General features: G+C 37.2%; 1 protein-coding gene across 5 annotated transcripts in view; it reads right to left on the bottom strand.

The window, feature by feature from the left end:
- The window catches only part of VPS13A (vacuolar protein sorting 13 homolog A), a 271,263-nt gene that overhangs the window by 66,369 nt on the left and 177,612 nt on the right, over positions 1-27,282 (bottom strand). For 3 of the 5 annotated variants that reach the window (XM_034774370.1, XM_034774372.1, XM_034774373.1), the window contains exons 51-59: positions 21,761-21,799; positions 19,908-20,036; positions 18,189-18,322; positions 15,848-15,977; positions 13,229-13,464; positions 9,465-9,618; positions 8,279-8,425; positions 7,897-7,978; positions 8-77 (exon numbers count right to left, since the gene is read on the bottom strand). In XM_034774370.1, coding sequence (XP_034630261.1) covers positions 8-77; positions 7,897-7,978; positions 8,279-8,425; positions 9,465-9,618; positions 13,229-13,464; positions 15,848-15,977; positions 18,189-18,322; positions 19,908-20,036; positions 21,761-21,799 — 1,121 coding nt within the window. The remainder of the gene's footprint in view (positions 1-7; positions 78-7,896; positions 7,979-8,278; positions 8,426-9,464; positions 9,619-13,228; positions 13,465-15,847; positions 15,978-18,188; positions 18,323-19,907; positions 20,037-21,760; positions 21,800-27,282) is intronic. The other 2 variants (XM_034774371.1, XM_034774374.1) reach the window with 1 other exon arrangement.

Below are 27,282 nucleotides of genomic sequence, written 5' to 3'. Positions count from 1 at the left end.
TACTTACTTAATACGTGATATCTGAGAATGCCCTGCAGTCCGCATGACAATACTCACATCAATAAATGGCTTTGGTGCTATAAAGAGGTAAAACCAAGAAGTCAGTTTAGGTTTTATAAGAAATATATATGAACTAAATTTTCCTGAATATAAAAATGCCATTTATGATCCTGATTATCTGCAGTGTTTAAATACCATAAAATAGAATATATTGGAAGGAATGGGCACTCATGTGATTCAAATGAAGGAGAAGTAAGAAGAGCAGGCAGGAGGGAAGAGAAGGAAATGGAACATCTAAAAACTCTACTCCAGCCTAGCACCTTTTAGAAACAGCATTTTCACTTGATAGCAAATGAATGCTTTGGAGGATATTTTAGCTGTATATAATATAGCTAACGCTATAATTTAATCTTTTATTCATATATTATAAGGTCAGAAGGGGCCATTGTGATAATCTAGTTTAACTTCCCATATAACAAAGACTTCCCTGAATTAATTCTTGTTTGAACTAGACCTTATCTTTACAAAACATCCAATCTTGATTTTGAAATTGCCAGTAAGAGAGAATCCACCACAGCCTTTGGTAAATTATTCCAATGGTTAATTACCATCATTTTAGCTATACATAGTAAAAGGTGTGTTATCCGGCACTTTACCAACCGGAAAACTCTGTAAACTGGCATTTCTGATCTTCAGTGAAAGTCCGGTTTATAGTACAATTGGCATGGAGCCGATAGGCACCCTACCAGGCTCTGCGTGGCTCCCCAGAAGCGACGACATGTCCTCCTGCTGCTCCTAGGTGGAGGAATGGCCATAAAGGGTTCGGAGTGCAGGATCTGGGAAGGAGTTTGCATGTGGGAGGGGTTTGGGGCAGGAGGTTGGGTTGCGGGAGGGAGTATGGGGTGCCGGATCTGGGTGGTGCTCACTTGGACGCCTCCCCACAAGTGGCCACATATCCTTGCGTCTCCTAGGTGGAGGTATAGCTAGGCAGCTCTGCGCACTGCCCCCACCCACTGGGAACCATGGCCCATGGGAGCTGTGGAGGCAGTGCCTGCACCCCAACCCCCCTGACCCAAGCCCCCTCCTGCACCCAAACTCCCTCCTAGATCCTGCCCCCCAGCCCCCAGCCCCCTCCTGCACCCAAAATCCTTCCCTCCCTCTTAGTTAAGCGGAATTTTGAAGTTATCGGCATCCCCCATTCCGCCCCAATATGTTGAATAACAAAGCTTTAATTGAACAACATCAGTATCGAAAGGGTTAATCTGGACCTTCAAGTTATTTATAGCTCTACTCATAAAATTAATGCAAAAAGAAATATAGCCTCTAAATAACCTATTTCCAACCCTCAGGTTAAGGCAGTTAGCTTAAAGTTTTAAGACAACCAGTAAAAAAATTTCAGGATAAAAATATCTATCTTCATAGCAGCTTCTCAATAACAAGACTGTTAGAATTTGAATGAGATGCATTATTACAATTAGGGCTGTCAAGCGATTAAAAAAATTAATCGCAATTAATTGTGCTGTTAAACAATAATAGAATACCATTTATTTAAATATTTTGGATGTTTTCTACATTTTCAAATATATTGATTTAAACTACAACACAGAACACAAAGTGTACAGTGCTCCCTTTCTATTTTTATTACAAATATTTGCACTGTAAAAAAACAGTATTTTTCAATTCACCTAATACAAGTACTGTAGTGCAATCTCTATCATGAAAGTTGAACTTTCAAATGTAGAATTACGTACAAAAAAATAACTGCATTCAAAAATAAAACAATATAAAACTTTAGAACATACAAGTCCACTCAGTCCTACTTTAGCCAATTGCTCAGACAAAGAAGTTTGGTTATAATTTACAGGAGATAATACTGCCCGCTTCTTGTTTACAATGTCAGCTGAAAGTGAGAACAGGCGTTTGTATTGCACTATTGTAGCTGGCGTCGCAAGATATTTATGTGCCAGATATGCTAAAGATTCAAATGTCCCTTCATGCTTCAGACGATGTGTCCATGCTGATGATGGGTTCTGCTCGATAACGATCCAAAGCAGAGTGAACCGATGCATGTTCATTTTCATCATCAGAGTCAGATGCCACCAGCAGAAGGTTGATTTTCTTTTTTGGTGGTTCGGGTTCTATAGTTTCCACATCTGAGCGTTGCTCTTTTAAGACTTCTGAAAGCATGCTCCACAACTCGTCTCTCTCAGATTTTGGACGGCACTTCAGATTCTTAAACCTTGGATCGAGTCCTGTAACTATTTTTAGAAATCTCACATTGGTACCTTCTTTGCATTTTGTCAAATCTGCTGTGAAAGTGTTCTTAAAACGAACATGTACTGGGTCATCATCCGAGCCAGCTATAACATTAAATATTTCAGAATGTGGGTAAAACAGACCAGGAGACATACAATTATCCCCCAGGGAGTTCAGTCACAAATTTAATTAACGCATTTTTTTAACAAGCACCATCAGCGTGGAAGCATGGCCTCTGGAATGGTGGCCGAAGCATGAAGGGACATATGAATGTTTAGCATATCCGGCACGTAAATACCTTGCAATGCCGGCTACAAAAGTGCCATGTGAACTCCTGTTCTCACTTTCAAGTGACATTGTAAACAAGAAGCAGGCAGCATTATCTCCTGTCAACTGTAACCAAACTTGACTGGCTGAATTGGTAGGACTGAGTGGACTTGTAGGTTCTAAAGTTTTACATAATTTTGTTTTTGAATGCAGTTATGTAACAAAACAAAAATCTACATTTGTAAGTTAATATTTTTCAATTCTCCTCAAAAGTGTATTTCTTTTGTTTATCATTTCTACAGTGCAAATATTTGTAATAAAAATAATAAAGTGAGCATTGTACATTTTGTATTCTGTGTTGTACTAGAAATCAATATTTGAAAATGTGGAAAAACATCCAAAATATTTAATAAATTTCAATTGGTATTCTATTGTTTAACAGTGCAATTAATTGCAATTAATTCTTTTAATCACAATTAATTTTTTAGTTAATCGCATGAATTAACTGCAATTAATCGACAGCCCTAATTACAATCTGATCATATCTGTTTCGCTTTTGCTTATTTAAGTGTACTTTCAACCCATATATTTTGTTTTTAATACTTCAGTAATGAAAAACAATTATTATTAATGGTTGACTCATTTTTATGACCAAGCATAAAAAATTATGTTCAACAAAAGCCTCTTGTGTTTTGTTGCATTCATATCCACAAAACGGCCAATATTTTAAGGGGCATGGGAAATGAGCTCTCTAACTTTCGCAGATAATCTCTGCAGTAGTCAACATTTACAGCAGTGGCTCTCAACCTTTCCAGAATATTGTACCCCTTTCAAGAATCTGATTTGTCTTGTGTTCCTCAAGTTTTACCTCACTTAAAAACTACTTGCTTACAAAATCAGACATAAAAATACAAAAGTTGTCACAGCACACTATTATTGAAAAACTGCTTATTTTACCATACAATTATAAAACATTATACATAAATTTCAGTATAAACAAGTCATTGTCTTATGAAATTTTAGTTTGTACTGACTTTGATAGGGCTTTTCACGTAGCCTGTTGTAATACTAGGCACAAAGCTAGATGAGTTGATGTACCCCTGGTTGAGAACCATAGGTCTACAACATTGCCCTGTCAAATATGCACTGTAGATACCTGAACCACAACTATCCAATTACCAAGGCTACTGATCTAAGCCTTGCACAAGCAATACATTCACTCAAATTAAAAACAAAACTCCAGTAATGGAGTATACCTTTCATCACACAAATATTAGAGGCAACACCAGCTCATGTCTGGAGCTAAGACGTGCCCATTCAGACTAAAAACACTGTTTGGTGATATAAATGCAAGAGCAGTCCAGTGCCTTCAGCTTTATTTATCAACATTCAAAGCTACTGAGTATCAACAAATAGGGTAGAATGACTTAAATCAAAGCTATATAAATCACTGATTTTAATTATAGTTTAAATCAGCAAGCAGGAAACCTTGATTTAAATAATTGATTTTTATCATGTTTTGCATTTTGCTTTTCACTTATTTTCATAAAGAAAGGCTTATTCTCATTCGTTAATAGACTAAACTAAATATACACTTTACACTAACTTTGGTGTTTCTTTTTGCTAGCCAGGAGGATATACTATATCTATACACTTATTTAAAGCAACTACAGTTCTTAACTTATATTTACTGAAATTTGTATTTTTTGTATGTTGCAAAATGGTGAACAATGCATTTCTAGTTTACTAGATTAATTTTTTTTACTTGTGATTTGTGTCAAGCTCTATTTGGATGGACATTCAAACACAATTAAATTTGAACAAAAACAGCAACTTTTTTTTTAAAGTATCTTAAAAGTGCTGGATACATTTAAAAAAGTTTACCACAATAAGTTTTGCATTAAATATTAGCTGATTCATTAAACAAAGGAAGTGTTAGCTGTAGTTAGTGAATTGAACTGATTGTTTTTAGTCACTATGTCCTTCAAGATTTTAGAATTAGTAGAACTAACCTTCTCACACCTAGTTTTTATTCATAGATAAAAAAAAAAGCAGGAAAGTTTGTTTTGAATAAACTATACTCACTGCACTGACCTAGTTGAATAAACAAATGAAGAAAATATTATTTATAAACTTACAGAAGACGCTTCTGATGTCAAAAGCTGGTTTAGCATTTCAACAAACTCTGGTTCCAGGTTTTAGCCATGGACTTCCAGCAGTTCAGTGGTTTAACTTTCTTTAAAGGTTGGCAGCAAATGTGCTGTTTAATATTTCTTTGCATTAATTTTAATGATTTTAACAGATTCTAATAAGTTTAGGCATTAACTTCAGTTGTCAATTTCAAATATAATTTTAAATTGTTTGCTTTTAAAAATAAACCTGTATTTAATTTAAAAACAATTTAACCTTTTAAATTAAAAAAAAAAATCACTGATTTTTATTCACCCCTGCAAATAGTCCATTCCTTTCTTAATTTTCCTGAACTTCTCTTTCTCCTCTCCCAGCCCTTTTTCAGACAGGGATCACCCCCTTCCCATCACACATACTTTTTATGTTAAAAACACAGCACCCACTCTTGGCCTCTTCCTTCAACCACCATCCCACCCCAAATGGCAAAGCAGGGGGAAAAGGACGAGACCAAGCACAGTATTTCATTTGTAAGAAACGTATGCAAGACAGGTGATCGAGAGCTATGCCTTAAATGTTTCCAGTCCACAAACTGGCTCAGAGTATACCAGAAGAGAAGATTTCAAGTCCAATATCCAGCACTAAGCCCCACCCTACAGCTCAGGCCACCAGAAGAGGTCTTCTAAAGCTATAGGAACACTCCAGCTACCAATTATTAGCATTAAGATAACTTGATATTAATTAATCTTAAGATAATACATCTATGTCTCCCTTTCAAGAAAAATTTCTATTTGTATTCTGAGAGACAACGTGGGTGAGGTAATATTGAACCAACTTCTGTTGGTAAAAGAGACAAGCTTTGTGTAACCTCAAAAAGCTTGTCTCTTTCATCAATAGACGCTGGTCCAATAAAAATAATTACTTCACCTACCTCATCTCTCTCTAACATCCAGGGACCAGCATGGCTGCAACAACCTGCAAACCATTTATATGCTCATTTTCCAGGCTATTGGGGTAGGTTTAATGAGGAGAGCAGCTGCTAACAATTAAAATTATCAACTAGGACATTTCTCATTCAATTATATAGCTTTTCTCCTCATCCATCAGTAATGGGAAGTAATGAACAGTGAATCACAAAAGCATGCCAACTGGTGCAGGATTTAAAATCCAGCCTGCAGCCACTATGCTGCACCAAGGCCATGGCAATTTGGATAGAATGAGATGAACTGGATACAACTGGTGTATTTACTCCACATGCTTGAGCTATTAGTTTTGAGTATTATTTTTATTACCATAGTGCTTGGGGGCCCTAGTCATAGACCAGGAATGCCCATTTATGCCACAACCTTCCAAAGCAATGCTAAGGGTCAGAACAAAATGATGGGAGAACCATTTCCCAGGAATTTCGGAAAGAGGAATTCATCTTGACCAGACACATTTCTGGAGCTACAAAAATAACCTTATTCCTATGGCAACAGAAATATGGATTTTGTACAGATAGGGAAACTAATTCCAAAACCTAACTTTTGATATAATGAATTACTTTTTGAAGGTAATGTCATACTAATTAATCTTGGCATCTAATGATACTCAAATGGACAGCCCAAAGTTATTTGCAGCCAGAGGTAGAAAATCTGATGGCCTGAGCTGAAGTTCTTAGTCTTGGAGTCTTCAGCAACAACACTGGACTGCCTCCAAGTTCATAGGTGGGAGGCTCTGACCCTTTAGTGATGAATGAGCAGAAAAGCTGTTCAACAGAAATAATGCCATCAAGGCCAGCAATGCTTTTTTAAGCTTTATAGCTTCTTTTTCTATGCTATGACAACAAAGATTCAGGACAAAATTCAAACCTGGTATAAGCAAGGTGCAACTCTATTGATTTAAATGATGATTTAAACTTGCACCCGTTGTAAATTTGGGGAAGTGTATGCATTCTCTGAGAGTGACTGCACCACAATTAAGGTGGGGCAGAGTTTGTTTGGGGTTTACCCAGGAAGGACAGCTCTGCTTTATGCCGGGGGGTGGGTGGGTGGGTGGGGTGGAGAGAGGAGGAAGGAGGTCAGAAACTGCTGTAAAAAAGGTGCTCGGTGGTCAGCTTTGCAGCAATGCCTGCTCTCTCCCCCACCAGGAATGAGAGGTCCAAAGAGCATAAAGGAATGAAACCTGGGTGGGGCAAGTCTCTTTGTTCCACGCAGCGAGGAAGCCAGCACCCACCCTCCCTCCCCTAGTGGAGGTGACCGTCTGTGGGCATTACACTATTCGCTCCTTTTAAAGTGGGTCTGGGAAGGAATTTTTCTTGCACCACCTGAATTGGCTTTGGTGGAGTGAGGTTTTTTTTGCCTTCCCCACAGTGGATGTGAGGGAGTACCTTTTCTGGTGACAAGGAAAGGTGGTAGGCCATATGTCGCAACTTATTTTGTAAGTTTGGGCAGATGTCCAGTGCAGGTACTCCATAAGGAAGGCAGCCAGTGACAAGATAAATGGCCTGGTAAAGGACTTAAAAGGAGGTACGGGATAAAGGAACAGAATGGGGGAGGGGGTTGGGGACTCCTGATTGGTACAGCAGGGAGCCAACCCCTTCCGCCCCACCCGCCCCCGTTCTCATAGCCCACCTTAGCCCTCTTACGAGGCTGGTGGATGGTAAGGTCCAAACCATGGGTCGGCTGGAGGACCTGGATGGAAACAAAGGGGGGCTGGTGGAAGCCCCGGAGAATTGATTTGAATAAACATGGATTTGCCTGCACTGTACACTTTATTTGCTGGGTAGTCCCAGACATCTATATAATAAAGTTGTGGCCTGATTAAAATCCATAACAAGTGTCTCCTGTCCTTCTTCAGGTGTTCCCAGACAATATTAATAGTGTATGTCAAAGTAGTATTATGTATAGTGGATGAAACATCTAATGTTGGTGGCATGAAAGAGGTTTTTATGGTTTTGTTAAAGTTATGAGAATTTCACCCAAAGATGCCTCCTAGTCATAATAAATTTGGCTTTAGGTGGGTGGGCTGGATCATTCATTCCTTAATAGTAATATTTGTTTTCTCTGTAGTTATCAAGTTTTATGGTCAATTTTGACTGATAGTGGCCTAAATATGCCTTATCTTTTTCATGCACATCTTTCTGTTTTAAGGAGATGAACTTATATTCTGCTTATAGTGACAACCTAAACCATATACAAATGCACATAAAATATATATTTATATTTTTGCAAGAACTGTGAAATATATTAAATTATATCCACAAACCTGAATCCAGGGTGATGGACTTTGGAGGTTTAATAGGATAAAACACAAAAGGAAATATGGCTCCGGGAATCTGGTTTTGTATCTGATAAGGGTAAGGACAGGACAAGATGATGCATGTTAGCTATTCCAGTATCAGCTGTTTATTAAAAAATAAACTCTAGGTAAGCAACATACAGAAACATTAAAATATCCTTTACACATGCCAAACACAAAAGAAAAAAGTGACTGATCCAAAAAGTGTTCAGTATATTTCTGAAAAAAGATCATTTGGATTACAAAACCTAGAAAAACTCATTACTGTAGCCCTAACATTATAAACAATTTGTGAACAGTAACCTTACTAAGTGTGTCCTCATACATTTTAGCTCTTTGGAAGACTCACCTGTATCCAGTAAACTTGGACTCTGAAGGACTTTTGATGTGCAGATGTACTATATTCTACATTTAAAGCTGGCAAATAGTTTCTTCTTACAGGAATTTCATTTGGTTGCTGGATTTTCATGTTACCACCATTAGGAGTTAAACAAACCTGTAATATTAATATTTAAAAAAATAGGTGCGCTGTGTGCTTCAGTAGCCAGAAACTCTAATTTTAAAATGTACATTTTGTACTCTCAACATATTGAACGTCAACTTTAAAACTAATATTAAAGTGTTACTGCTCAAATGTTAGAATGTTCTCCAATTCAAGTTAATGGGGATAGTCATTAACTTCAACAGAAGCAAGACTAGGACCTAAATTTGTACACTTATTTTGAGGGATTATCTATCTATTTACATGTTGCTTTCTAAAGTTGATGTACAATAGTATGGTGAACAATGTCATTTTAAGATATAAACTTGCAGGTGTCAGAAGCCTGGACTCAGTTTCCTGCACAAATTATTTAAATATAAACTTACTACATATAGAAAAAGGAAGATTCAGATCTTAATGTACTTTTGAATTTTTAAAAAATCATTTAGGATGTTCTGCTTGATATTTACAGTATGATAATATAAAGCATTGCTTTAAATGATTCACCTTGCCTAGAAATGAAACATGCATAGCTATTTTATTATGCTATCTTAACTATAGCACTTTATCAACCACGTATTTAATTATACTGTTACTTTTGCCGTCTATTACCATAGTAAAGCTATACATTTATTATTTGCTTGTATGTTAGCAGTTATAATATTTATAATTGTTTAAAGCATTCAGTAACAAAATACGTAAGTAGAAAAAGCTGTGGTGTCAAAAAGTTTGTATTAAACATCACGTGAAGAACTGCAATGTTCCTTGACTGTGTATGTGTGTGCACATCTTTATGACCACACAACCTGGAATTGGTTATGCCTCCTTAAATAAGGTAAAGGCTAAAAACAAACTGGATACAGTAGCTTTCAAGGTCTTATTGTATCCTTTCTGGAGATACATAAAGAAAGGTTTTCAAATGGACTCTACTGGAATATTGCCAAAATTAGATGCTATATATAGATTTTTTTTCTTCTTCTCTCACCCTCTATATGTATGTATATCTCTATATACAAATTAATATCTAAGAGTAAAGAGTACTAACAAATATTACCATAACATTTGTTTCCAGCTCAACAATCTTGTTTTCTGAAGGGGATAGCTCACTGTATTCTTTAAATGCTCTCTCTAACTTTTCAGTCTGCTTAATGCTCATTGGCCTCCACCTTGATTTCTTCTTGGGTTTTGTCTCCCAAACTACATCAGAACTTGTAAATGAAAACAAAACAAATGGTAAACATAAAAGAATGAAAGATTAGGAGTTTCAAGTTTATTTTGACAATTTTATCATTTTAAATAATATTTTGCTGGACATGGATCATCAATACATATAAAACACATGACAGACAAAAACAAAAAATACCAGATTTCATGTAGTATTCTTTTCTGGTTATTTTATTTATTTATAGGCAACTTAGTATTAGTACTAGGTAATATTCAATTTTGATTGCTGCTGCATATCTATCCAAGAGGGTTTAAAAAAAAATAAACTATACACAGTTTCCCCTACCAGCGCTGTTCAAGATACAAAATGAAAAATTTCTTACCTGAATATCTTAGTTTCTCTCCTCATTCCTAACAAACAAGTAATGCCTCTCACCTATGAAATTCAGAAATAATCCAGAACTGTTCTGGAGGCTTAGGAGTAAGCCCCTCCCTTCATTTGAGGCCAACAGAAGACTTTTTCCAGAATTGTATATGAATGTCAAACAACAAATCATAAGCATTAAGTCAACAACTTGTAATTACATTAACTAACCTTAAGGCAATTCTATGTTGATGTCTCTCTTCATAGAAATTTTTCAATTGGTTACAAACTATATTTTGGTCATTTAACAGACTACCAGGGTGGGCTGAATGAGGAGAGAAGCTGATAACCAAAAGAAAATTTGCTGAAATTTCACATTGTGCTGTACAGCATTCTCACCTCATCCGCAAAAATAGTAAGAAGTGGGCAGTGAATCACAGAAGTGTGCATGTATGTGTGTGTGTGTGTGTGTGTGTGCGCGGGGGGGGGGGAATAAGGGACAGTTTATATTATTACAGTAGAATAATAACCTGTTCCTCCCATATGAAGCAAAATCTTTTTAACGGAAAGAAACCTACCTTGCTATCCTCAGAAGATATTCAGACCCTATTTTCTACCCACAATGCCACTAGCATCCTTAATTTCCTCCAGGAATGGTTTCACTCATGCCTAGTATGCTAACTGGCGCAGGATTTTAACATCTTGCCTGCAGCATCTTTGAGGCCATAAGTGCTTATCACTGATGCCAATACAAAACTCCATTGGCTTCAACTGAGCCAGGATTTCACCCCTGGTATTTTGGATGAAATGAGATTAACAGGATACAGTTAGTATGTGTACTCCATACACTTGAGAGACACATCTTTAGAGATTTATAAATGTTCATGTATGGCAAACCTTTCTAAAGGAATGCTAAGGAATGAAAAAAATTGATGGGAGAACCATTTCTTAACAAGTGTGGTAAGAAGAATTTACCAGAAAGATTGCTGGTACTATAAGAATAATCTTTTTCTCACACCACAACAGTTGGGCACTAACTCTGAAACATGTCTTTCTAAATGCAACTAGAATAGCTGGTTGCAGGCTTGTCTCCTCTGGCCATCCTGATGAACCCTGACATCTGAGGATCTTCAATCAAGGAACCTGTTGCCATTAGAATTGGTACCCACTGTTATATAGTGCTTGGTTTTAGGACAAGAACCAAAAATCCTAGAGAAATTCCAGTGTAACCGAGGTCACCAGAACTTCAGGATACTTGTTTACCTTCAGACCAGAAATAAAACTTGACTGGAACAATGAATGAATTTCCTGGTTGAGATCTGCTGGGATACCAAAATGCATCTACAAAGCTAAATGAGAACCCACTCCTCTTTAGATACCCAAGGCTGTTAAATGTAGATGGTCCATATCCAGATGGAGACCCTGGCTGAAGAAGTCTGGTCTCTTCTGCAGGTACAATGGAAATTCCTTGGCTGTCTCTATCAGGTCCAATCCAAGCCAGTGCAAGACTAGGAAAATGACTTCAGTTCTTTTTGCTCCTCTTTTTGTATCCTTTCAGAATGGCAGCAGACTTTTCTCTGCCCACAACATTGCTTCTGGAAGAAGCTTTTCCCCCTGGTTATTCCGCAATTTTGGAAAGCATGTAAACATTCATGCTTCACAGCATATGCCAATCTCTAACAACCAGATGTAGGAAAATTTCCTTTTCGAGCAATTATTCCAGAATTGCCCAATACCAGGTTTTTTGCACCTTTCCCTGAAGCATCCGACACTGGCCACTGTCAGATACAAACAGAATATTAGACTTGATGAACCCACTAGTCTGATCCCATAGAGTCATTCCTATGCTTTTGTTCAGACATGTCACTGACAGAGCTGTCCAAGTGAACTAAAAGGATGAGTATGCTGAGATTTTGAAAAGTGGTAAGCTTGAGAGAACTAATGTCTTCCTTTTTCCAAAATGAGGGACCTTTAGTTGTCTTGTCCCCAAGGTATCCTCCTCTCTCTGACAGGCTAGCTTCTGTAGTGAGTAGCCAGGGATCTAAAGTGAAAAACAGGTTGTTTTTTTCAGGATGTTCTATGTACTTACCTGCCCACAAGTGGGGTCATTTTATCTGGAAATGATGCCTAATTTTGCATTGTGTCTACTGTGCAGTTCTACACACTTAGAAGGAATTTCTGGAGACACATTTTGAGAAATCCCACTCAGGGTATAACACCAATGCATGCCACCAGCAATCCTAGTTGGCAACTGACTGGGTGATTGCTGTGAGAAAAATAGTGATTCAGTGAAGTTTTGGTTCTTTGACCATAATTTTACCACTATGGCAAACATTTGTAGAGCCGTGCCTAGTTTGACCTCGGGTAAACTGTATTGGGATCAAAAAGTTCCTCTTGATTTTGAACCATTTCCAGCACCTGGGCAGTTATGAGTGGATTTGTTTCTCCACATAGGACATTGATTGGGATTTTGTCCCTGAATGTATACAGATGCATAACTTGCAACCTGAGCCTTGCCATAGCTACCACCAGCTGTTTTTTTAAGAATCTGGGTGCAGAGTATTGATGAAAAAGAAGAGGAATAGTTCACCCTTCTTGATGAGTAAGGATTGGTGGCTTGTGTCAGCAAGGCATAGCTTGCCCTCTGAGAGTCCTTATAAATATAGCACATCTCAGACTTGGTTAGATGCTAGTAGGGCTTCTCTGCTGTGATGGGGGGCAGAGGGAGCTGCTCATGAAGTGCTATACAGGAGAAAATAGAGGGTTATAGCCTCAACATTATGGTAATTCCTCAACTCAGCAGAGGGAGAGAGGAGCTGGACGCTAAAATGAAGCTGCTACTGCACAAAACCAAAAATTAGTTATAAAACATACTGGTTGGGAGAAACTGAACTGCTAACTTGTTCCCCTGTTGGAAGAAGAAAATCTGGATGCCTAAGCTGAAGGGTAGGGCTTAGACTTGGAGTATACACCAGTGTGGACTCCTTTCAAATTCCACAGGTGGGAAATATTACCCATTAGAGATGAATGAGGAGAGAAGCTGTGCAGCAGAAAGTTTAATATAACATACTGTACACGCATATCCATTCAAAGCACATACCAATTTGAAGCATAAAACTAAATGGAAATGGAATTCCAAACACATTCCAACCTAAACACACAATGATTTAGTACTAACAAGAAGAAGACTAGATCAGATCAAAAAGTATAAAACTAAAAATAAAACTAGCTGAGTTTAAAATGCTTGAAATAATGCTTACAGTGACTCCCTACCGAATAGATTACTTTACCTTGTAATTCCAATGTAGGACACTTCTTGCTTTGTATAATTGTTGACTAAAGAAATTCCAACATCTTGTAATGATAGAACAATTTCTTGTTCTGCTAGTTCTACTTTTTCACTTTCATATGTTGCTTTAAATACACTCTCATCTTCAGTGAATAGGATAATACGTTGCAAGCCTTCAAAAAATGAAACTAAATAAACTCTCTTTTTATGATCCAGGATGAGAGAGTCCATCATGTCCTACATGAGGAGGAAAAAAACCCAAAAGTTTGCAAGTTTTGTTCATTCTACTTTGACAAACAAATGTAAATTTTGTGGCAACATGGATATTGACAAATAAAAGCTACATTGGGAAGGTAGGACATTGGAGAGTGTAAGAATGGAAGAAAACGGGTCATATTCATAAGAAGGACATTATATGAAATTCAAAAATGATAAAATTTTGAATCATGAAGCAAGATCTCAATTGTGCAAGCACTCATTAAGACAAGGGGACAAATGGGAATAAAGTTAAGAATATGTATAAGTGGAAATATTATTCCCCCTATTCGAGCTATGCACATGTTGATCATTGATTAAACTAATGCAAACGCACCAGAAGTTAACAAAGTATTTGTTTCCGCTTTATTAGAAACAATGAAAAGAAGAGGAAATCTATATTTACCTACTGGAGAAGCATAAAACTGAAACCAAAAGAACAGTTAGCATAAGAGAAATAAAAAGTGAACTATATATCAGTACTGTTTTAAGTATAGCCTCGATAACACAAAACATTTCTGTTCAGGTGATTAATATAATGAAAACGGATTTTTTTGTTTTAATGTACCAGAATGTGTAAAATATTCTTATGCTTTAAAGTATTTCCATAGCTTCAAAAAGTGAAATGGAACAATATCTTAAATTATGATTGGTTGCTCTGGCTATAAAAGAGCTTTTTGGCAACTGTCTTAGGTCTCCATAACTAAGAATCTGTCATGGTTTTCATAAGTTAGGCTCTTACAGACAATCTTTTCTCCATTCTTGTACAAACTCCTATTGTTTTCAACAGGAGTTATGCACTTAAAATTGGGTGTAACATGGTGCTGTGTTTTAAATATGTGGTTTATTATTTGTCTTGGCAGTTTAAAGGATAATTCCTATAATAGACTGGTCTTAACACATAACAAATAAGATGAAATTTGTAGTTTTAGAGTTTTAAACCGGGTTTCGAATTCTTGAAGAGAAACGTTAGAAAATAATACTATTAAATCCAAGAACTTTATTAACACAAACAGCGCTATTGTGAAATTAGGGTTTGTCTATACAGTCAGTGTGCTGCAAGCTGGGTTGTAAATCTACCTTGCACTAGTGTGTCATGCACTAACTATCCATGCGGACCTTGGTACCACATACTAAAAATTCCCCTATTCTAATAGGCAAGTCCCCAGTATAACAAAACTGGCAATATTTAGTTACCTGATTAAAGGAAAATGGCAACACAATTGTTTAACAATTCCCGTATCACTACCCATTCATTAGGAAAACGACAAACTTGTTCATTTGGCCCTTATTTCTCCAAAATTACATACTTTGAAAAATTGTGTCATTAAATTGTTTTGCTTTGTGTTTCTTTGCTTCTTTCCTTTCTTAGTCATCTCCTAAGTCTTCAACAATTGATATTCTGGCTCTTCCCTTATGGAAAAGTCCTACAGAATTTAACAAGGATGAAGTCTCTAGGATACTATAAGAACAAATAAAAAAACTATTGATACTGCACTCAGTGAATCAGCACTCCTCTGCAAAACAGAGAGGTCCAGTGGTGTCTAACAAACTTTCCTGGAATTTATTTTTAAAATAAGAAAAAACTAAAAAATTCCATTGAACAACCACCATGTTAGGAGCACATTACAGTTACACTGTTAGCAATCAAAATAAAGAAAAGGTCAAAGTTAAGGTTGCATGAATAAGCTTAAATGCTGCCCCCTATATATGCTGAAGCACTTAAGTTTAAAAGATTGCATGCTATTTTTCAAATACAATATGTATTATACTTTGTCCTACAACCTGTAAGGTGCATCTTCAAAAGGGTTCAGGAAGAGCCTAATTCAAAATCTACTGAAGTGAATGGGAGTCTTTCCATCAACTTCAGTGGGCTCTGAATTATGCCTTAAATGCGGCAGGGTTCTGCAAGACTGAATGACTTTCGTGGACTGTCTGATACCTCCAGAATAATACGGAAGTATACCAACCTTCTAATAGTGTGTATTTAAGACTGTAAAAAACAAACCCAGTTTTTTTTTCTATTTGTTGAGATCATGTATTTAAAGGCTATTGCAGTGCATAACACAACAGAAAGAACTTAGTTTGGCAGACAACCTTAATATCAACATTTCTGACTTTTGAATACTTAGCCAGGTAACTATAAACCACATTTTAATAGGTATTTTAATCAAGTACCAATTTTTTAGAAAAATGTCTGTAAATAAATAAAGTACAGTCAGTCTGCTAGTGTCTGTGCCAGAAAGCTGCTTTCATAATTATGAGCATCAGAAGGACAATACTGGGGCCTAAAATTAACATACAGAAATACAATATCAACAGATAGCACTAGTAAGAGTTCTATGATGTTAAAAAGTACACATACATCTTTTTGCGTTACTTCCCCATTGCACTTTCCACATTTCCATTTCAACTTTCTAGAGCCTACTGGATCAGCCCAGGTGTACAATACTGCTTTATTTGGCATAAGATGGTCTTCCATCACATTGAGAGAACTGCAAAATAATGATTAACAATATATATATTCAATGATCTTTTACACAACAAACTCAAAATCTAACACACCAATTAAATAATTGCACCATTTCTTACCTGTTAATTTATTTTCAATTTCATAGAATCATAGAATGTCCGGGTTGGAAGGGACCTCAGGTCATCTAGTCCAACCCCCTGCTCAAAGCAGGATCAATCCCCAACTAAATCATCCCAATCAGGGCTTTGTCAAGCCTGATCTTAAAAACCTCTAAGGAAGGAGATTCCACTACCTCCTTACGTAACCCATTCCAATGCTTCACCACCCTCCTAGTGAAAAAGTTTTTCCTAATATCCAACCTAAACCTCCCCCACTGCAACATGAGACCATTAATCCTTGTTCTGTCATCTGGTACCACTGAGAACAGTCTAGATCCATCCTCTTTGGAACCCCCTTTCAGGTAGTTGAAAGCAGCTATCAAAGATAATATCAATGCATCACTAGTGGGTTTCCTGTTTCTTGGCAATACTCCACACTTGGAATACATTAATAAAGGTTTTTGCTTTGTTTTTTTTTTTTAAACTATAAAAGTGTGACCTTTAAAGCAATATACAGTGTGTAAATCATACACACACAAACAAACTTTAGAGAAGAGTAATTAAATCAGTATTACATGTTTATAATTTTACAAAGTGTGGGATAGTTCAGCTTAGTGGAATTATAATTTTAAAAAACATTTTTTTTAACAACATAAATGAACTTCTCATACAAGTATTAGTAAATCTTAACCATAGCCTATATTTGTTTCCTTTTAAAATCTCATTTGTGTTTGGTCAACCTGTATATCTATTTTATTCAAATTCCAAAAATAGTATGAAATCTACTGGATATTAATTATTAGTAAAATTTCCATTCTGTTTCAGAGTATCTCCACTTATTGGTTACTAATGGCAAATAAGTAACAAGAAGGCAGAAAGCAGAGCTTAGAAATCATAAAGGAAATGTAGTCTGAGTACTGTCTATCACACACACATTTCTAGAGAAGAACACTGTATTATAGAAGCAACTACCTGGAGCATACTCTACCACAGAATTTGCTGGCTGAGGCATAAAGGTTTAGTCTGTAGTGTCTCAGTATTATGGGTATCTGCAAAAACGTATGATCTTTACAGATCTATTCAGCCTTGACACAGATGGGGGGTCTGGTGCAGTATGTTGTGATACTATCAGGAACTGGTCTCCCCCCACTATAATATACTGTTTTATTTGTTTCTTGGGTAAAGAACTTTATTTACTATAGCTTTAAAATTGCATGGGGGATTCCTGAAAGGCACCTCAACAAGCCAGAAATAATATGATGTTCAAATGCCACAACTTCATTCAACAAGCAAAAAAATATAAACAAACAAAAAGAAGCAGGATTCACATAGTTTTTGCAGCAAAGGGTGCCTATAGCCACTGGGTCCAACTAACCGCTATCCTCTCTCTGAACTGCACACCTCCAAACAGCAAACTACAATTTTCAAAACAGTGCATTAATGTTGAGGGCCTCCGTTGAAACATCAAAAGGGGCCATTTTGCAGAGGTGCTGAGTGTCCACAGCCCTACTGACTTCAGTTAGAGGTGTGAGTGCTCACTGCCTATGAATATCAGGCCCAACATGTTGCAAGTTGTGCACCCAGAAAACGAGATACATGAATGAGTGGCTGTGTGTGACAATTTGGTTTTAGTGACTTGCCCAGCATCATGTGGCAAGTCTGTGTAAAGCCAGGGATAGAACCCAGTTCTCCTTGGTTGCAGGCAAGTGTCCTATCCACACCACCATCTTTTTTCTTCTTGTAGCCCCATGCCTCATGGACAACACAACACTGCTTCATTAACAATCCATCCCATCCAAAACCAGAATATCATCCATGTTGCACACCTTGAGTACATCTCCACCTCATGAAACATGCTGAATATTTTGTTTTTTTTAATCTCATTTTTCACAGCTCTTTGAGAGACAGTACACAGAACTATAGAAAACTTGCATGTGTATATATGCATACAGTGTACGAATTGCACGTTCTTGCTCTCTCTCTCACACACACACACACACAATTATATATGTGCACACGCACATGTATGTGACCCTGTAACCCACACACCGTAAGCATATATACACATGCAAGTTTATATATACAGTCTGCGCCTACATGCTATGGAGAGTTTTATAACAACATTGCATACGTACCTCTGCCCATACTCAATCATCTCTTCCTTGGTATGGTTAATTAACAGGAATGGAGCTGCACCATCATGGTAATCTGATAAAGTAATTACTGTAGAATGTTCGGTCAGGTTAACATCCACTATAATGCCACCAAGCTATCAGATAGGAAATAAGAGTAAGTATCTGTGGTGTGATAAACCTTTTAATGTATAAAATACCATTTACTTTTTACAATATAAAAAAGTTTAACCCCATAAGCTAAACCACAAACATGTGTTTTAATATACTTTTATTATATTTTCCTGACCATATATAGAAAGTCAGGAAAGAGAGGCTGCATTTAGTGTTCCAAGACTACACAGGCATTCTACACCCTCAAATAATTAAGTTATTTGCTGGCAGAGCAATCCTTTCCTGGATCATTTAAACTCCATGGCATGTTTGACAAGTTTGTACATTCTGACCTCAACAATATGCTTTTGTCAAGGCTGTGCCTAACCTTCTCTCCCACAAAGCTGGAGAACTCCACCCTATAACAATCTGTTTAGGCAGAGATAAGATTAACTTTACCAGACAAACTAACCAGTGGTATTAAACATATATACTTAAGCCTGTGAACACAGCTCTTGTGATGCTTAATTTCATTTGACGATGTTGTGCAACCTCAAGATAATAAAACATGCACTGTAGGAAGTTCAGAAATACATAAAGTTTAAAAAGCCACCATAACAATCAGCAATGTCCCTCCACATACAAAATAAAAAAGCAATGGATAGATCTATAAATAGGGCAACTGACTACAACTGCTGTTATAAACTGGCTACTTCTAACATTTTATATATTTTAAATTAACATAAGCCATTGCTAAACTGAAATGTAGCCTGTCCCCAAAAGATCACTTTTAATATTGGAAATTAATTTAGAAGCATATGGGCCTTTATTTTCACTTATCTCTAATTGTATTCATGTTTCCTAAAGACACTGTACTGAGTTTAAAATTTTTAGCTGTATTTGAAAAAAGTTCTTCAAATAAATGTTCAATAATGAGAATCAAACCCACTTTTAATCATTAACTGTAGCACAGATAGCAGTCCTGCAGCAAACCCTAAGTTCTATGAATTTTCCATTCAGATACAGTAAACAAAGTGGTAAAAGTTATAGTTCATTTTACAGGATCCTAACAATGTACTGTACACTGTGGTCTAGATTCTCAGCTCAGATATATGAGAACTGCTCCACTGACTTAAATGGCGTTCCATGCCTTTTACATCAACTGAGTATCTAGCTTACAATCCTTCTTCCTCCACCTTCACCTGACATCAAGATTACAAAGTCACTCACATCTGGGCCAAAAATCAACTGGTAAATTGCAAAAATGCAGACTTATAAAATGTAGAGTATTACCTACCTGTTTTCAGAAGTAAATAAAAACTTTAACATGAGAGATAATTAAAGGAATAAATGCTAGCAGCAAATACAATAGGCCTGATTCTGATTTCATTTGAATAGGATTTCATGTATAAACCAGGAGTAACACCACTGACGTCAATACAATTCTACCAGTGTAAAACTAATACAAATGAAATAGGCACAAAGCCCAGTCAATATTCAAAATAGCCAGCATTTCAATTTTGACAGGTTCATTTTTTTATAGAATATATGAAGATTTTGTTTCGTATGGGAGGAGGTAGAGTATAGATTTATGTTGTCTTCTAGAATTACTAAAAAAAAATCACGTACCTTATTGTCCAAATACAGCAATGTACAGTTTTCTTGCTTATTAAAACAGATCATCTTGGGGGGAATGTTGGAGTTTTCAACTCTAATCAGCAATTTATTTGAATCATTTTCAGGCCAAAAGGGAATGCACTAGAATAAAATAATACATTTTATATTCAAATAAACAGAAATCATAATGGAAAACTGCTGTGCAGCCCTCAAATGGCACTTTTCTTCTTATTACTATAATTTATATTACAACATCAAGGAGCCCCAGTCAAGGACCAAGACCCCATCATGCTAGATGCTATAGAAGTACAGGGCAAAAGGCAGTCTCTGCCCCAAAGAGTTTACAATGCAAGTACTAGACAAGAGACAGCAGATGGATATGGATAGACCAATGGGGGAGTATAAGGAAACAATGAGACAATATCGGTTGACATGATATAGGCTGTAGTCTCAACCCCCTACTGTGCTCGGCAGCAATAAAAAATATTGATTTTTAAAAACACTTTCATCTTAACTGCTATAAAATGAATAGAGAGCTCTGTTAGGATTTTCTAAACTGTTACCTAATCTAAAAAGGATAAACTGAGAGGAACCCAGAACATTTATGCTAGAGCAAGGGAGTGGAAAGAAGGAGGGGTGAGGAACTAATGGTAAAAAAGGAATGGAGGCCAATGCATATAGCATTTAAAAAGAGAACAGCACCTGTAATGGAAAACAGAATTAAAATGTAGAGTATATTAAGAAAGCTCTGGCTTTTAACCACCAATTTCCTGTTTAATCCATTTAACATGTATGGAAGCAGGTATTTTTTTCTCTCATTGCTGAGGATGTCCCAGCTATATATTCGTGAAAGCTGGTGCACAGGTGTGACATCTGACTGACTGGTTATGCCTTATCAGCATGCAAAAGACATATTCTAATTTAAGAACTTCAATATCTTTTTTTATCAAAAATTATGAATTATTTATCAGCTTCATCAGTGACATTCAATGACAAAAATCTCACTTTAGTATAGTGGTAAAACCTATTATATGTTCAAATCTCTAAATAAGCAAATTAAGTCAGGTATCAGCATGTTAGTGAATTTTTATACTTACCTTTCCTGTTGAAGGACTGTGTAATTAAATCCAACCCTGCACATTGCTCTTTATTAGCAATGTCTCACCCACTGTCTTTTTTAACATTTTCCAATTTTATATTGTGTTTCAGAAGGCCAATTAAAATTAGACTTGCCTTTTCCTTAAGTAAGCACAGCATGTTTTGTTACTAGTGTAATTAATTCCTTTCTTTCACTGTCAAACAGTCAACTGAAATTTTTTTGGTCATTTGTTGAAGTTGACTTAATTATTATTATTTATATTTCAGTAGTACATAAATGCCTCAACCAAGATCATAGCCCCATTGTACTAGAGTCTACAATCACATAAGAAGAGACAAAGAGCTTATTTTCAAATAGAAAATACAGGCAAAGAGGGAGAGGGGAAAGAGAGGCACTGAAAGATATAATGACTTGACTGGGATCTTACAGAAGGTCACTGGGAATAGTAGAGAGGTCTCGAGTCCCGTGCACATTTAGACTTTTAAAAAGCATACCTTTAAAATTTACGGTGAGTTTAGTTCTTATGGAAGGAGACACTAAACAAGAGCCAGGGATTGTCTGGACAGATATTAAACAAGTTTGTCCAGAAAACTCTTCCTCTTTAAATACATACCTGCAACATTGGATATCTCAGTAATGTGCCTCTCCGAAGGAAAATAATATGAACTGTAGTATTAGGATGAGACTAGCATACTCAATTTTGTATGACCTTACAACAATCTGAACTCAAAATTTGCAACAGTGAAGGGCTAGTTCACTAACTTACCAGGCCATCAAGTTCCCTCTCCCATAGATTCTCAGACCCCAGGAAGCAGGAAGACAAGAAAAAAAATTAGTTAAATAGCAAGACTGACTAGGTTATTCAAGTGAAAAAGGTACGCAACAGACAATGGAAAATAATTCTCATGAAGCAAACAAAAAGAAAAACTATGAAAGGTAAAATGTGAAGATAGAAAGGTAAACTATAAAATGGAAATTAGGAAAGCTAAGAGGAAATCTGAAGATTAAATAGCTCAAAACAAAGAAGTTAATAGACAGTTGTTTCATATATCAGAAGCTGGAAAATTGCAAAATGGAGTAATGGTGGCAATTAAGGATAAGAAAGATGGAGAAAAACTAGGCAATTTTTTTTTTGCACTAGTCTTAGCCACAGAGCATGCTGAGGTCATGCTTATGCCAAAAATCTTTACATGGTAATAAATGTGACAGTGTGAGATATGACTGTGTCAAACTGTAATCTTCATTTTATACAAGGAACTCCATTTTCTACTATGTTCTGAAGGCATGTCTAACCTTGCCATTGTGATGTACTGAATTCATTCATCCCATCATAGAGCAATGTGGAGCCATCAACTTGGATTGTGTTTCAACTGCTGGCCTAATCCCAGCAGGACACTGGATTTTCTACCCAGGGGCACGAGCATGGCTAGTGGATCTGCAGCTTCTCAGCCTGAGCACACGATGAAAGGGAGAGAAACTATTTAAGAGGGGGTAACTTCTGTGAGACGGGAGGCCATTCATCACCACATTTAAGAAGAAATGCTGACAAAACGTCAGAATCAATAAAGGGGCGAGTTCTGACTGTGGTGGAGAGGGAGAATGTCTCAGGACTTTTGTTATTTTACAAGTATCTTTAACTCCCGTGCTTTTTAAGAATAAAGTTATGGTTAAGAAATTCCTTTGTTAAACCTATGTTCCTTGCTTGCCTGCCACATTGTCTCTGGAGGAGTTAAAATTAGAAGCCGGAGTGCCCACAACTAGGTGGGAAACATTTTGGGAGCATGTGTAAGCAACGGCGGGCTCAGGAAGTCAGAGGCACTGGTTTAATGGACTCGAGCAACTGGACTGCAGAGTCCCACATCCCAAAGATGTGTTCAGACAAGAAGTCTGTGCCTGTGAATGCACTCTAGAAACCCAGAGCTAGAAGCATGTGGAGTCCAGAGATTGGGTCCACTTACAGACTGGTGACCATCTAGAGGGGGACTGGGCCAGGCTGTGCCAAAGAAAACAGGGCACTGTCAGAGCAAAGGTGTCAAAAAAGGAGGAGCTGGCACAAACAGATAAGTTAGAGAGCAACAAGTGAGCTCAGGACTAGGTAGTAAATATCCAAGACGTTTGGAGGAACCTGAGAATGAAGTGGCTGAGCTGCTACACATTTTGACATTCTTCATTAAAATTGAAGCTTACATACCTGTGACTAGGATTCTTCCACATGGATTCTGCATACTCCCACGCTTGGGATGCTTCCGCCAGTGCAACTTGAACAGAACCTTAACTAGTGTGGCATCTCATGCAACACTCACATGCCGCTCCTCTCAGTGTTTGTGAATAGTTGGAGGACGAGGACACAAAGGGGGGCATTATGTTCTGGCTGCCTCAGTTCCTTCCCCTGTGACCCCAGGTCCTTTGTTAAGTATGACCCCAAGGAAGAGGGGAAGGATGGAGAGGATATGCATATGCAGTCCAGCTTGGAGAACTCAGGTGAGTAACCTTCATTTCCTTTCTGTGTGTCCTCTGCATATTCCTACTCATGGGATAGATTGCTTAGGAGTATACTAATCCTTGTAAGGTGGGTCATGGAGTCGCAATTGAATAAGGACTCGAAAATTGCTTCACCAAACCCTGCGTCTCAGCTAGACACCAAGTCTAGAACATAGTGTTTAGTAAAAGTATGAATGGGGCTCCACATAGCTATCCTGCAACTTCCTACAAGTTTTTAAGTAAAAGTCATAAAGGCTACTTTCACTTTAGCAGAATGTGCTAAAACCCCTTTCTGGAGCAGAACAAATGCTGACATACACTTCTTGTATACAACGCTTAACCCATCTAGATAAAATTTGAATACTGATAGTTTGAGCCATCTGTGTAAGAGATGAACAGGTTGGGAATTTGTCTCAAAATGTATATTTCTGTCCAAATAGTATACTAAAGCTCTTTTAACATCCAGAGTGTGCAGTCTAGCCTTCCTTACATGACCAAGAAGTTTAGAAAAAAATTAATCAGTAAATTACTTGCTTGATTTATATGAAACTCAGAAATCACCATAAGTAAAAACCTAGAGTGGGGACATAGCAATAGTTTGTCCTTAAGAAAGGTAGTAAATGGTAGCTCAGCCATCAATTCTTGAAGTTCACTTTTTCTCCTTGCTGAAGTAACAGCTATTATAGAAGCTGTTTTAATGGATAAATGGAAAAATGTACATTCCCCCATAGGTTCAAAAGGGTGTTGCATGAGATGCGCAAGTACTATATTTAGATCCTAAGATGATACAGGATCTCTAACTGGTAGATACAAATTAAGTCCTTTTAGAAATCTTTTAACCATATAATGAACATATATAGATTTATTATCCATAGGAACAAGGTGTATTGAAACTACGAAGAAATGGACCTGAACAAAAGACAGCTAGAGACTAGACATTTGAAGATGTAGCAAATACTTTAAAATATACTGAATAGGTGCTGTATAAGGATCTATATTAGCAAATCTGTGTTATATCCAATAACAACTACTTTCTTGACGATGCTGTGACTAGCCAATTGTCTAGATAAGGAGAGATGAAAATCCCTTGCTTTCTCAGATATGTAGCCACTATGGAAGGACACTGTTTGAAAACACTTGGTACAGCAGAAAGACAAAAGGGAAGGAACTTGTAGTGGAAGTGGTGCTTCCTTAAATAAAATGCAGGTATTTCTGATAGATGGTCTATTGAAGTCTGAAAATACATATCCTTTAGATTGAGAGTGATGAACCAGTTCTGAATAGAAAGGAAGCAAATTACAAAGGCTAGAGACAACACGCAGAACCGAAATCTTCAATGAAATGCATTTATGATATATAATATGGGACAAAGACCCCCCACCCTGTTTTAAAATAAGGAAGTATCTTGAATAAAAAACCCTTTCCTCTGTCTTATATGCAGCATTTCCTCTATAGCTCCTGCTTTTTAGAAGGGAGAGAACCTCGACTCTCAGCAGGCTCTCACATGATGGGTCCCTGGAGAAGGATGACAGACAGGGGTTGGAGGCAGGGTTTTGAATTTGATAAAGTATCTGTTGAAAATAATTTCTAGATTTCTCCTGTCTGATGTTATAGTCTGCCACTGGTGGTAGAATTGGGACAGTTGGTCTCTAAATGGGGTAGGGCAGGTACTGGATACAATTATTTTGCAGGTCCTATGTCCTCATGTAAAAAAAGACTGAGGTTGAGTTCCAGAAGATGGTGTAACCGATAATATCCCTTTACTGCAGGGCTTAAAAGGTTTCTCTTTCTATTGCTGTTGCTGATGAGGATTCCATTGATGATAATTCTTCTTTTGATAAAAATAGGATGAAGATGGAGGGTACTGTCTATAGTACCTAAATAAAGGCATGTAGAGCTCCTTATTTTTTTAAAAAACATATGAGAATTTGGCTGTAAATTTAATATTCTTCATTTCCCCTAAAACCTCATCTGTTTTTAACTAAATAAATCATTCGCTTCAAACAGGAGATCTTCAGATCTCATTCTTGTTTCTGGAGGAAGACTCACAGATCTTAACCAGGCATGGTGTCAAAGATAGGCCCAAAACCACAGACCACGCCGAAATAGCCAAAGACTCAAAAGCTGTCCTCAAATCAAGCTTAGCAGCATTCTGACCTTCCACCACATTGAATTTGCCAACCTTCTCTGGTCATCTGGGTGATTCTTTATATAGTTAATATATTTCCCCATAGATGGTACTGGTAGCATGCCACCATGGCCTGATAATTTGCTACTCTTATGCCAATGATAGCAGAGGAGAAATTTCTTCTTCCTGGCATATTCTTCCCTTCCTTGTCATCTGGTGTTGAATGACTCTCTTCAGTGTAGCTTCCACCACCAATGAATTTGGGGATGGATGGATGGATGTGAAACATTAATAAGTCTTCTTGGGAAAACTGATATAATTAATCTACCCTTTTAGACATCAGCTGCACTGATGAAGGTGCAGACCACAAAGTCCATCTAATAAAGGAAGTGTAACCCTCTGTCTTGCAGACACCACTAATATATCAAATATAGGTACCATCTTTCTCTATGGACACTGAAAATATTACATGTTTTGTCATTTTAGCCATTCTGTTTAATTCATGGTATAATACAGCATCTTCTGACAATGATGAAGCTAATGACACCCCAAACACTTTCTTCTGGAGACGTTATGTCTCCAGAGTCCAGGTTCAACTCTCCTGCGGCTGTTCTATTTGCTCTTCCTCGTCTGATAAAGCATCCTGCAAAACCATAGGACTGTCTGTTTCTCTCTCTCTCTCTCTCTCTCTCTCTCTCCATTGTACAATCAGATCCATGCTTTTCAGATCCAAAGACTGAAATCCTTCCTGGATCCATGTATAGATCCCATGATGGAGTTTGCCAATCAAGCCAAAAGCCTATATTTAGATCTGATGGGTAAAATCATGGGTGATACAGATCCTGTCCCTAATCCTTGTGTAGACTAGTATCTATCCTTCTGATAAAGGATATAATCGGGTTCCATGTTTAGATGCAAATCTGAATGATGCAAATACAAACAGTGAAGGGAGGGTCAGGAGGGGTACATGAAAGCTCCAGTGGGCACTGCTTTTGTTCAAGCTGCACCAGTCGGAGTGTCCCAGGAGTGGGAACATACAGAAGACATTCAGTGAAAAATCTGTTACTATACTGGAGAATGGGAGGGCAACAAATGTATCTATTTTTTAAAATGTTCTTAGGAATGATCCTGAGATCTAGAAAGCCTCACTTTAGTATCTGGAAAACCAGTGAGTCCAGTACTGTTCAATATTTTCATTAGTGACTTGGATGATGGAGTGGAGAATATGCTTATAATATTTGTGGATGACACCAAGCTGGGAGGGGTAGCAAGCACTTTGGAGCAAAGAATTAGAATTCAAAATAACCTTGATAAATTGGCGAATTGGTCTGAAATCAACCAGATGAAATTAAATAAAAACAAGTGCAAAGTACTACACTTTGGTTAGACACAGTACTGCAGAAAAGGATCTAGGAGATATAGAGTCAATCACAAATTGTATATGAGAGACCAATGTGATGCAGTAGTGAAAAAGGCTAATATTTTGGGATGTATTAACAGGAGTGCTGTATGTAAGACATGGGACATAATTATCCTACTCTACTCAGCACTGGTGAGGCTTCAGTTGGAGTATTGTGCCCAGTTTTGGGTGCCACACTTTAAGAAAGATGTGGACCAACTGGGGAGAGTCCAAAGGACAGCAACAAAAACGATAAAAGGTTTAAATAACATGAGTTATG

Source organism: Trachemys scripta, chromosome 6 (genome assembly GCF_013100865.1).
Source record: "Trachemys scripta elegans isolate TJP31775 chromosome 6, CAS_Tse_1.0, whole genome shotgun sequence".
Lineage (NCBI taxonomy): Eukaryota > Metazoa > Chordata > Testudines > Emydidae > Trachemys > Trachemys scripta.
This window is presented reverse-complemented; position numbering and strand designations above follow the sequence as displayed.